The sequence below is a fragment of the Alligator sinensis genome, unplaced genomic scaffold (assembly GCF_000455745.1).
Source record: "Alligator sinensis unplaced genomic scaffold, ASM45574v1 scaffold1048_1, whole genome shotgun sequence".
Lineage (NCBI taxonomy): Eukaryota > Metazoa > Chordata > Crocodylia > Alligatoridae > Alligator > Alligator sinensis.
In genome coordinates this window covers 37006-48709 of record NW_005842736.1, presented here as the reverse complement: position 1 = coordinate 48709, position 11704 = coordinate 37006, and the positions used below count along the sequence as shown (strand labels likewise).

Sequence of the window (11704 nt, the reverse complement as noted above, 5' to 3'; positions counted from 1 at the left end):
TCAGCCCCCCCCCACCCCTTACTTACCGGCACCAGAGCCCTGGTGCTCAAACACATGGCCTGGCTGGCCACGTGTTTCAGCACCAGGGCGAGGCGAGGGGCAACCATAGAGATGCTCTAGCAGCCAGAGCTTCTCTATGGAGGACCCAGCCTCTGGTTGCCTCAGGGCATGGTTGGGGACCGTGCCCTGCCCCGCTTTTTTATACTTCACTTTTTTTAGACCCCTGGGTATCCAGGGGTTTAACTTGCTCACCATTTTTTTGTTCCCGCACGTGCCTGTTGCCCCGCCTCAAAGGGGTTTGGGGCGGGGCAAGAGGCACGTGCACGCTCGTGTGGATGCACCCATACTGTTCAAATGGTCAGAGGGCTATTATCACTGATGGGGCACAGCATGGTTAGCAGAGAAAACAAGTAAGGTATGATAAGTCAGAAAATTATTGCTTATACTTTTTTTGTTCTCAGCCCTGTGTTCTTAAGATATTGTACAGGTTTCCCTTGAAGACAAGGATTGTGAGGTCAGAATTAAAGCTTTTTTTCTCAGAAAATTTTTCTTCCACTACTAACTTTTCTATGAGAATTAATTCTGGAGCATAATGGTTATTTGATGTCACCCATTTGGATTCTGTGATGGTATTTGGCACACTTGAGGAAGATGTATACAGTAGAACCCTAATTGTTCATATTATCATAGTTTGCAATCCACATAATTTGCAGCTGGTTGTTGAATTAAGGATGATCCCCTCAGCTGTCTCTTGTGATATTATGGTACTGCTGCTTCACTCACCTGGAGCTCATCAGTGGTTCTTTACAGATGATCAGAGAAGCAACATCCTTTTGAAATAAGAGCGGTAGCAACTCAAAGATCCCATGCAGTAAACAGAAAGGCAGTTTGTTGTGGCTCTGTATACCCCTGGTCACTTTGCAGGGGTTGAGGGTCAATCTTGTGAGCTAGGGAAAGGAATTGCACACAAACCCATAAAAGTGACCAGAAACGAGTTCAAATTTGTAACACAATAGAAGTTCAATGCACATAAACAGTTGTTAAAATGGCCAAAACCGATTTAAGATAAACCTGGATGGATGTAGTATCAGACTTAAGTTATTTAGGTTTAATCAGTTTATTGCTCTTCTTTCCCAGATCCCCTCCAGATTTAAGCTTAACTCTCAGTCCCCCGGCATCCCAGGATGCTTTGCACCCCCCCCTTTGTAGGGTGGGCAGGCTAGTTTTGGCCCAAGCTGTCTGCTCCAGCCAAACAGGGAGCCTTGCAGTTGCTCCCCCCAGCTTCTAGCCTGAGCCACTGCAGGCATGTGGCTGCACTTCCACAATCAAAAGTGAATGTCTGTTCACTTGCTTATTGGTCTGGTCTACACAGCTTAGACTAACCTGCAAAGATTGAATTGATTCAGCCTCAGGTTTTTTGACTGTCTGTACTTAGCCATGAAGTTTATAGCTTCTGTTGTATCATGTTTTGTGACGAGATCCATGGAGTGAGATGGTTTCGTTGTGGGGTGTATTTATCATGGCAGTGGTAGAAATACGTTGGGAGGTTTTGTATTTGTTTAGGGAGGGGAGTTTTTGTGTTTATGATCAGCAGATAATTTGTTTCTGTTTGGAAAATTTGCTGTGTCTCTCTACTGGGTTATGGAATAGAGAAAATCCCACACAATTTACTGATTCGTTTTGATGCACTGGCTGGGGGAGTAGTTAGCTGATTGCACTATTTCACAATGATTACACACTTAATTTATACAACACAATTTTATTTTAAAACTCTTTGCTACGTATATAACACTGCTTAGCTTTAAGAAACACCACAAACATTAAAAACACAATAATTACATATATCAGAAACAATGCTCCGAATGCACTTCCTTCCCAAACAATGCTATAAGAATTAGTGTTACAAAAACAACTACAATTACAACTAAAAGTTAAATTTGAATCAATACTATTATTTTTCATAATATACTTACAATCCTAGAATTCCGAGAAGCCAAATACCAAAATATGGTTTCATTCCTCAGTAGTACGATTTAATGGGTTGGCCTCAGTAGTACGGTTCAATGGGCTGGCCTCAGCAATACGATTCAATGAGCTGGGCTCACCAGTGATAGGACTACGTCCCCTTCCTTCAGTCCCTTTCAGGAGCTCCGCGGCTTCAGCGTGAACTAAGAGATTCGTGTTCACGGAGAGGTTGGATTAGGTGATCAATCTAATCCGAGCTTACTCTTGCGATTCTTCCTTCGTTGTTCTGCAAGTGAAGTCACCTCCAAATTGGGACAGTAAGTTACAGGTTTTTATTGAGTGAGCTGCCGTCAGTGGGCTCCTCCTACTCAACTTATCATAACTCCCAAATTTGGGCTCGGATCTTACTCAACAGAAATTACCCTTGTTGAGCATTTTAAATTACTCTTGGGGAGACTTCTTCCATATCACTGTAAATACCCTTTTCTTAGCAATTTGGTTAAAAGGCCTTAGGCTTTGATGTCTCGGAATTCAGGATATTTGCTTTCTTTGTAAAAGACTTCTAAAGATACAATTTAAATTAAGGCTTTAAGTGAAGTCAAGACATTTTGCACGTAGCCTCAAAACAATGAGCTAGATAAGGAGATAAATCCTATCTTCTTCCTGAAACTGGCTAATGGGCAACCTTTACAAACATTCAAACTATTTCATTCAATATGACACTGAGGTTGGCAGGGAGTTATTTGAAAGCCAAGAGGGAGAGGGGGATAATTTCTTTCAAGGTGTTATATGGTGACTGACCAGATTGGGACCCCAACTTTGCTAAAGTGAACAGCAACAATCACTGTTTTATGTTTTGAGTTTTAACATGCACTAGCTTGTATGCTGTACTTGCACTTGAAAAAAATAGGAAATGTGAATGACAAATGGCTTGTGCTCTAAATTCGTACAAATGCTCCTATTTTTACACAGCTAAAACCCTGATGTTACAGTTTACAGTCCTTCAACCTCCAAAACTTATCAAGGTTAAAAGGCTTGACAAAAAGAGTTGGACTAAAAAGATATTCATGGCTGAAGCAAGCAGTTTGTGCTTATTCATTGTACTGGCTAAAAATCTTTGAAAATTTTCCACATAGGCAGTTATGCAAATTACCTTGCTGTTTATCTCATCTTTGCAAGTCAGGCGTAATATAGGAAAATGGCTGATCTGATCAAGCTGTTAAGTATCATAGTAGGGATAGAATTCAGTGTTAGCTGATGCATTGTATTGCAAAACCAGCAAAAATAACGTTACTTAAAAGTGCTTTGTAAAGAAAATATTGGTGGCTATAATTCTCAGGTAATGAATCCAGTGTGATTGCATTAAACAGCAACATGAGCAAGCAAAAGCAGTCATAATACCAGGCTAAGAGATTACTATATTTATCTCACTTGCTTCCATGTGGCTTAATATTTTAAATATATATATTCTACCAATGATTTCCCCAAAACGAATTGTAACTGAAAATAATAAGATGTCTATTTACTTATTCCAGTCTTTACGCACAAAATCTGTTTACATACTGTATTAATTCAGTCTTGCTCCTCAGAAAAAGTTAATTTGGCCTAAGACATCTAAATAACCAAGATAAAATCCACAAAAACAAAATAAGGTTTCAACTAAAAACTTGCCTGCACAAAATTAGCTTGAATTATAACTAAAGCTTGCCAAAGTTTAGTTAATCTATTAAACCTATTTGTTTCTAATTTTTCATTGCCATATCTATTTGCCAGATTCAGAAATTAAGACACACAAAGTTGTCTGACACTAGCTGAGTTGTTTGACTATGTTCTAGTTGTCTGAATATGGCCTCTTCTTCTGCCTAACATACATAATTTATGTTTGCATGATGATTGAGTTTCAGGGGTGAATGAAGTGATTTCATACCATTTTGTAGCATTCTGTATTGGTCAGGTGGGAGGGAAAGTTTGTGAAAGGAAAAAAAAAAGATACTGAGTTCTGAGAGTGACAAGATCCAAAATTATTTTGAGATCTTGTGGTAGAGAATGTAGTAGTTTAGGGCTCTTCTCTTGACTTCCATACAGTTCATGTTTGGTTCTTTTACTGGTAGTGTGCTTGCCCATCATTTCAGTGGCAGGAATTTATATATATAGGCCCTGAGGTATTTATTTCATAGATTTCATAGACATTTGGGCTTGAAGGGACATTTGGGCTAGAAGCTTACCCAGGATCAAGGTAAGACTAACTGGCCTATAGTTCCCTGGGCCTCCTTCCTCCCAGCTCCATGCGCCTGCACATCTGGTTCTGTGTACGTGTCTGCCTCTGTCTGGTTCTGTGTGTCTGTGTGCGCACACATGTGTCTGGTTCTGGATGTTTGTGTGCTTGTGTCTGTTCTGGGTGTGTTCTGATTCTCTGTTTGTGCACATGGTTCTGTGTGTGTGTGTGTGTGTGTGTGTGTGTGTGTCTGGTTCTCTCTCTGCTCTCCTTTTTCTTTCTCTCTCTCCTCTTTCTCTTATTTGTCTCACTTCTCTGTCTCTCTCATTACAACATGCTCAACAAAAAGGAATACACAACAACAAAGGCAGCATTTATGATTATTAAATATACTAATATGCAGTAAATTCTGCCGTGTACATTCTGCCATCCCCCCATTTTGTTTTTCTGGCATGCTGGCACTCCAGCACCTTCCAAGGTAGACATTGTGGGTTTTTTGGCACTCCAGCCAAAAAAAATTGTCTACCCCAGCATAGGACATGCCAAGCAATGTGTGATATGGCCACATTGACTTATTTCTCATGATAACTGCCATATTGTATCAGCTGCCACCTGTGTGCAGACTCCATTCCTCTACCTAGATTGTATGTGTTACGGAGTTTCACCTAAAGGCTATTATGGACACTTACTTATAAGTAGAATATTTCAAAGGCAGAAGGATCCATCTGAGAAGGTAGTGCTGCTGATAATGGAACGTTGCGTTCCACAAGTTTTCTTTCTCATATAATAACAGTGTCTTGGGTTATCGCTGGAAGTTATTTGCATTTTTTTTTTAATTATTCCTTGCTGGTGTGTTTCTACTCTATGCTCACTGATGCTACTGACATCCTTGCTGGTGTGTTTCTACTCTATGCTCACAAATGCTACTGACCCCTGCCATTTTAGTAATAGAATCATCCATGTTCTCTGCAAAAATGCAAGCCCCACACATGAAGTACAAAATGTAATGAAGTCTAGAAGTATGCACTGCAAACAAGATGTACCAGACGAAAGTGTGCACTTTGCTTTATAAACTGTAAAGAGGCAATTGGACTTATCCCAACTGTATTATTACTAGGGCCTTCCCCATATGATCCTCCAGCCACTAATTCTCAATTTTTTTTCCATATTTTCTGCGTAATCATTCTAATAAGGGACTTTAGGAGCATGGGAATCTTACCTTAGATTTCTACAGGGCAAGGCTTCATGTTGTGCCCTAATACTTCTTCCTGGCTGAGAAATGGATCCTAGGCTAGTAACTAAGTTCCTTATCCCAATGAAGGTCTGCTCTACAGGTCTCTGCAGTCTCAGCAGAGACTCAGCATAGAGTATCCATCCTGCTTCCTCATTCTGCCAGCCTACATTGTTCTTGTAAGTATCACATAGTTATCTTTAAAAAAAAAAAAAAACTCTTTAAGGTTGAAATATATAAAGAGCATATCTCGGTAAGATGAAATACAAGAAATGCACATGTCTTGTGAGCTCAGTATGCTGTGTGTTCAGTGTGATGTTGATGTTGAAATGTGTGGTGTTTGCTCTTTAAGTTTTTTTTTGTTGTTGTTGTTATTAAATACATCACTTTGTTTTGTTTTTAAGCATATAATACCAGACAAATATTTTCAATGTGAACAATCTAACACTGGTATTGAAAACTCTAATTTTTTGCATTTCTTTACTCCCTTTAAATTGCAATCTTAATGTATTAGCATAAGATGTCTTGCATGCAACATATTTGAACTATTTCTGTCCTAAGCACTTCTTCTATTACAATCTGTTCAATAGATGGATACAAGAAAATGTTAGAATGAGGAAATAAAAACCAGAAACAGCACATATCTAAAATAAAAGCTATAATGCCATTGTTGCCATAGTAAGGGATTCAACAGTGTCTTACTTTTTCAATGTTTAATTTCTAGGATTACTGCTTGCAGCATAGTTAGAATTTGGACAGCATACTTATTTTAGCCTCTCTTTAATAACCCTTTCTAGAGGTAGCTAATTGTAAACCCAGATATTTCTGTCTCCTTTTGGTTGGGGATAACATGATCCATTGCTTTCAAAACATCTCTAATAGGGATTACTCATACAATAGAGTAATATGATATATGCTTATTATTTTTCCTGTGTCATTCAGGCAATTCAGAGTTTTCTGCATGGGTACTCAGGCCCATACAGAAAAAATACCAGACTGATAGCAAATTTACACTGAAAAATCAAGAGATGCTGGGTTTTTTTTGTATTGAATGAGTTTCTATATAATTAAGTGCAATTAAAATACTTTTACTGATACAAGAATTTACCATGTTTACTTGAATATGAGACAACCCCTCAATAATTAGATTCTATATATGGAAAATGCATACATTTGATATAATTTTCAGGTATAGAATATAATTATTGGAGGTTCATCTTGAATTTGTCCCCCTCCCATTACTACAGCAGGGAAAATAAATCTGGGGGGTCAGGTAGTCCCCTTGCCCTCTGCCCCCTCAACCTTTTCCCCCCCGAAGCCTCTTTCCCCCCTCCTTACTGTCAGAGCTGCTCCCCCTCAGCACATGGAGGTGAAGGGCAAATTTGAAAACACTTACCTTTGAAGTAAAGATACCTGTGGTCATTTGCATGTAAAGAAATTACTACAGATACCCAAAGACTTAGTTCATCCAGAATGGATGCATTTTACCTTGTTTGAAACTGCTACAAGTTGTAGCACAGGTATTCCATAAACACTTTTAAGCAGTATTTTGTACCTATTTATATACAGTACAAACTGCATGATATTAGTTCAAAACCAAAAGGTGCATGATTTACCATATAGTTCATTGGACTGGACCCCAACGGAGTCAACAGTGTTTCAAGCCTTGGTGACTCCATATCTCAGCATTGCTAAGTATGTGTGTGTATATTCCAGATACCCCCTGCCAAAGGATTCATGTGCTAATTAGCTCCCCAGTCATGACTGGAACCAGGTGTTCTTGTCACAAGCCCTGAGATTCTCCAAAAATGTATAAGTAGATGAGGCACAGGGCAATCTGGTCTGGCTCCACCTCACGGAGGACAGGGAAATCACACTAATCAGATGCTCCAGGCTGAGAAAGAGGGGCAACAGGGGGATTCTGGGTGAACTGTTTGGGGCGCTGTTTGCTGTTTGCCAGACATTTAAGGCTGATAAGCTGGAATAATTGGAAATTTGGAAAGAAAGGCACACCCCCAACTGTGGGGGTGAAGACGAAGTCTAAATGTATTGGATATAGTAGCTCACCATGACCTGAAAAACACTTGAATCTGAGGGAGAGTGAGCACAATGTGAACTACCATATATGTTGTTCAGACAGATTGCAATAACCTATCCCTATGGTGGGTTTTCATTGGTATGTTTGCCCAATGTGTGCCATGTGTTTTATCAAACAAGCTTGTTTTATCAAATCCAAGCAGATGAAAAAATTTGGGGTAGGGCCTGGGAGCTTGTCAAATAAAGAAATGGAGTAAGTGATTTATGGTATTTTAATTTTCAGTGAATTTTACTGAAGAATCATCTGGCTGCCTGTGTTTTACACATCTCTATGTTTTTCAGATTGTTTTATTGGAGTTGTGGAGTCATGAAAGAATCACAAGAAGAAACATTGGATAATGAATGGAAGATAAAGAGAAAGCAAAAAGAATGTGGCATCTAAAGGGTATAATATCTGGAGATATTGGCTCTGACTCATATATGTAAAAATGAGACTAGCTTTCATAAAATACAAGTTGTCTTAGATGGTCATCAAGCTTGGAGTCATGCTGTTGAACTAGAAATTCATTCCCTCCCTTTCTGACAGGTAACAGAGGACTGGTGAATTATGATTTTCCAAAGTTGGAAGCACTCATTTTTACCCATGTAGTTAATCCTTATGAATACATAAGGTAAACATTGCATATTTAATGTGGATTATAATGGGATACTGACTCATTAACAAAAAATGGCAGATTTTAAGGACTTGGTTTCAAATTGAACCGGAGCCTCCAATGCACTTTGTACAATCTGGGGAAAGCTGTACTGAATGGCCTTCTCTTGAAGGCCATGATGACATGTAATAAAAAGATATCATCTTACTGTTGATATCTTTGAAGAGTCATAAGCAGAAGCAGAAAAATGAATGGAGGAAAGGAGTGTGATGGAGGGGACAAGGATGGAGGGCCACCAGCAGTACAAGTTCCAGTTGGTTGGCAACGTCGGATAGACCAGAATGGAGTGCTCTATATCAGGTGAGAATTAAATATATTGTGTACACTTTATCTTATTCTTGTCATACTAGAATGCATTATGAATTAATGACTCTTCTGATGATGTCATCACAGTATATGGTAACTTCAAACTTTTTGTTATTCTGAAAATATTAAGTCATATTTTCTGCTGATATTAATATATGAAGATCAGGTTAAGCTGGCAGTGTTCAACTGACTTACACCAGCTGAGAATTTGTCATGTCATTCCTGATTTACACTACTTTTTTTTTAATATTATACCTAGTTTCAATTACTACACTACTTAATATATGTAGTATATAAAGCCATATGAACAATGCCTTATTTTTCTATGGATTATGTATTTGAAAGTTATATCAAATGTAAAGCCTCTTAATTTTTTTTTATTATTCAAACCAATTAACTCAAAATATTTTGAATATCTATTACTTCTCTTTCTTTAGTCTTTTATGGATTTATGTTGCAAATATCAATTATTTTTAATATTTTCTATGCTTTCATTTGAAGGGAAGTTGAGTAGCATAACCCATGTAATAGCTTTAGAAAACATTCATCTTTAAATGGTCTTTGATAGTTTCCTCCTGGATATCCTGTTGTTTTACCTGAAGAACTGCATCTGCAGAACACATTCCATATCACTTTCTAGGTTCCCTCTTTTCCTACAGCTATAAACAGTGATTCACCAAACCATTGCTGCTTTTCTGACATTTCCCCACATATATTTTTTTTGGTGTGCATGGACATTGTTCACTCAGGCCCCTGGCAGACATGCAGATAAAGGCGTGATGGGATCTGATGCACAATCCGCACAATCACGCATCCTGCCATGCAGGACTGAGCATGTGAGATTTGAGCATCAGATTCCATCACTCTTTATTTCTCATGCCGGGGGAGCCTGGGATAACATTCCTGTGTTCTCCATATAGCAAGCTCCTGCAGCTGGGAGTCCCATCAACTGACAGGGCTCCCAGCCACAAGACTGCATGGTGTGCCTCCACCAGCTAGGAGCCTGGATCAATTGATGGGGCTCACAACCGCAGGAGCACATGGTATGATCCTGCAGCTGGAAACCCCGTCAGCTAACAGGGCTCCCAGCCACACGTTCAGTTAATGGCATGATAGGAATCAGCCGCAAAGTTATTACGCATTTTTTGTGGAACAACTTTGTGGCTTATCCCTTGTTTTATGACACCGTTAATCATGTGAATGTATGGCATGGTTACAACTTGAAACATGATTAACCAGTTAAGTGCATCTTAAGTGTAATGTGTGCCCGGGGCCTCAAAAGGGAAGACATTTTTTGCCAGTTGTGTCCACTGTGGTTAAACCACTGTCTGAACCATTTTCATTTCCTTCTCATAACCCCTCATTGTGAGACTGAGCTCCTCAGGATCCACATATCCATACAGTATTTCTGTCTCTTGTACATGTGTAAAATCCTGTTTGTGTGGTTCACTAAGTTAGTTACTCTCTGGTGATTTTTGATAGATTTGGAAACTTTATATTCCTTACTTTATTTTCTCTATCTTGTCAAGAAGTGATCTCTGCTATCGGATATTAAATGTCATATCCTAAGTTGTGCACATTTTAAGAATTGTCTTTTTTTGTAAAATAACATATCCCATTAATGATGACTGTGCTCTAGTGCCTTTTTTGCCTTAGAGAAGCCCATATTCATGACAGCTATTCAGCATGTATGTTGTTTTTCCAAAACAGAGAAAGGCACCCTTGACTTCTTAATGTCATTTGTGTCTGATCAAGGAAAAGCATAATTCCTTGACAAGTCCTCCTGCTGCTTAGAAGTATCTGGAAGTCCCTCTCGGGGATCAGCTAGATCCTGAGTTCCAACTTTAAAAATATTGTCAGCTTCATAGAAAATGCAATTGCAAGGGACTCCCATGTTGTAGTTACCAGTGACATTGCAAGTGCTGTGTTATAATACCTCCATATCTAGGGCATATTCACACTGACAGATGTGGGGGGAGGGGGGGGAAATAGTGCTTTACCGAAAGAGACAGTGTATTAGTTCGACCCCGCTCTGCTGCGTCTGTATATGCAGCTCAGCAAGGTGTCTTGGCGGTCTTATCTAAAGGTGATTCAATCAGCTATTAGATAAAAGTGCCAACAAGCCCTGCTGAAGCACCCAGTCTATATAGACATTGGGTGAACTGCGTCCAACTAATGTGGTGCCTCTTCTGGACATGCGCTGCGCTCGGTGCAAGGGTGCACTGAGCTTAAAGCACTGGGGGTGGTTTCCCCTGCATCTGTAAACAGCCTTATTTTTTATTTTTTGGTGGAGGGAGCATGTTTCCTTGCTACTCCCACTGGCAAGCTGCTCCTGAAACTAATTGCTCTAATATCTAGAAACCATCTTCTCATTTCTGGCCTAAATTTACTCATGATCAGTGTGTACTTATTTATGCTCACAGTGCACTTTCACTTGTAAGTTTTTTTTCCTTTCCTTGGTTTTTACTTCCCTTCATGAATTTCATAGTTGGTAGGGTCAGAAGGCACCTGAGCAGATCATCAAGTCCGACCCCCTGCCATGGCAGGAAAAAGTACTGGGGTCAAACAACCCCAGCAAGGTGTTCATCTAACCTCCTCTTAAAGACCCCCAGGGTAGGAGCCAGCACTACTTCACTTGGAAGTTGGTTCCAGATCCTAGCCGTCCTGACTGTGAAGTAGTGCCTCCTGATATCTAGTCTGAATCTACCCTCTGCCAGCTTGTGAACATTATTTCTAGTCACTCCTGGCAGTGCTCAGGGGAACAGGGACTTCCCCAATGCCTGCTGGTCCCCTCTGACTAGTTTGTAAACGGCCACTAGATCCCCCCTCAGCCTTCTCTTGTGGAGGCTGAACAGGTTCAGGTCCCTTAGCCTCTTCTTGTAGGGCCTGCCCTGCTGCCCCCTGATCATGCGGGTGGCCCTCCTCTGGACCCTCTCCATGCTATCCACATCCCTCCTGAAGTGCAGCGCCCAGAAGTGGACACAGTACTCCAACTGCGGCCTGACCAGTGCTGCATAGAGAGGGAGGATCACCTCCTTGGACCTGCTCGAGATGCATCTGTGGATGCATGACAAGGTGTGGTTGGCCTTCCTGACCGCATCCCCACACTGTCGGCCCGTGTTCATTTTGGCATCAATAATGATTCCAAGATCCTTTTCTGTCTCTGCACTGACAAGAAGGGAGTTCGCCAGCCTGTAGGTATGCTGCTGGTTCTTCCTCCCCAGGTGCAGCACCTTG

General features: G+C 40.3%; 1 protein-coding gene across 11 annotated transcripts in view; it reads left to right on the top strand.

Moving 5' to 3' along the window:
* The window catches only part of LOC102368983 (methyl-CpG-binding domain protein 5), a 235939-nt gene that overhangs the window by 203833 nt on the left and 20402 nt on the right, over positions 1-11704 (top strand). For 9 of the 11 annotated variants that reach the window (XM_025216384.1, XM_025216377.1, XM_025216382.1 and 6 more), the window contains one exon: positions 7791-8461. In XM_025216384.1, coding sequence (XP_025072169.1) covers positions 8349-8461 — 113 coding nt within the window. In that variant the 5' untranslated portion in view covers positions 7791-8348. Of the gene's footprint in view, positions 1-5505; positions 5591-7790; positions 8462-11704 lie in introns of those variants that run through there. The other 2 variants (XM_025216383.1, XM_025216387.1) reach the window with 2 other exon arrangements.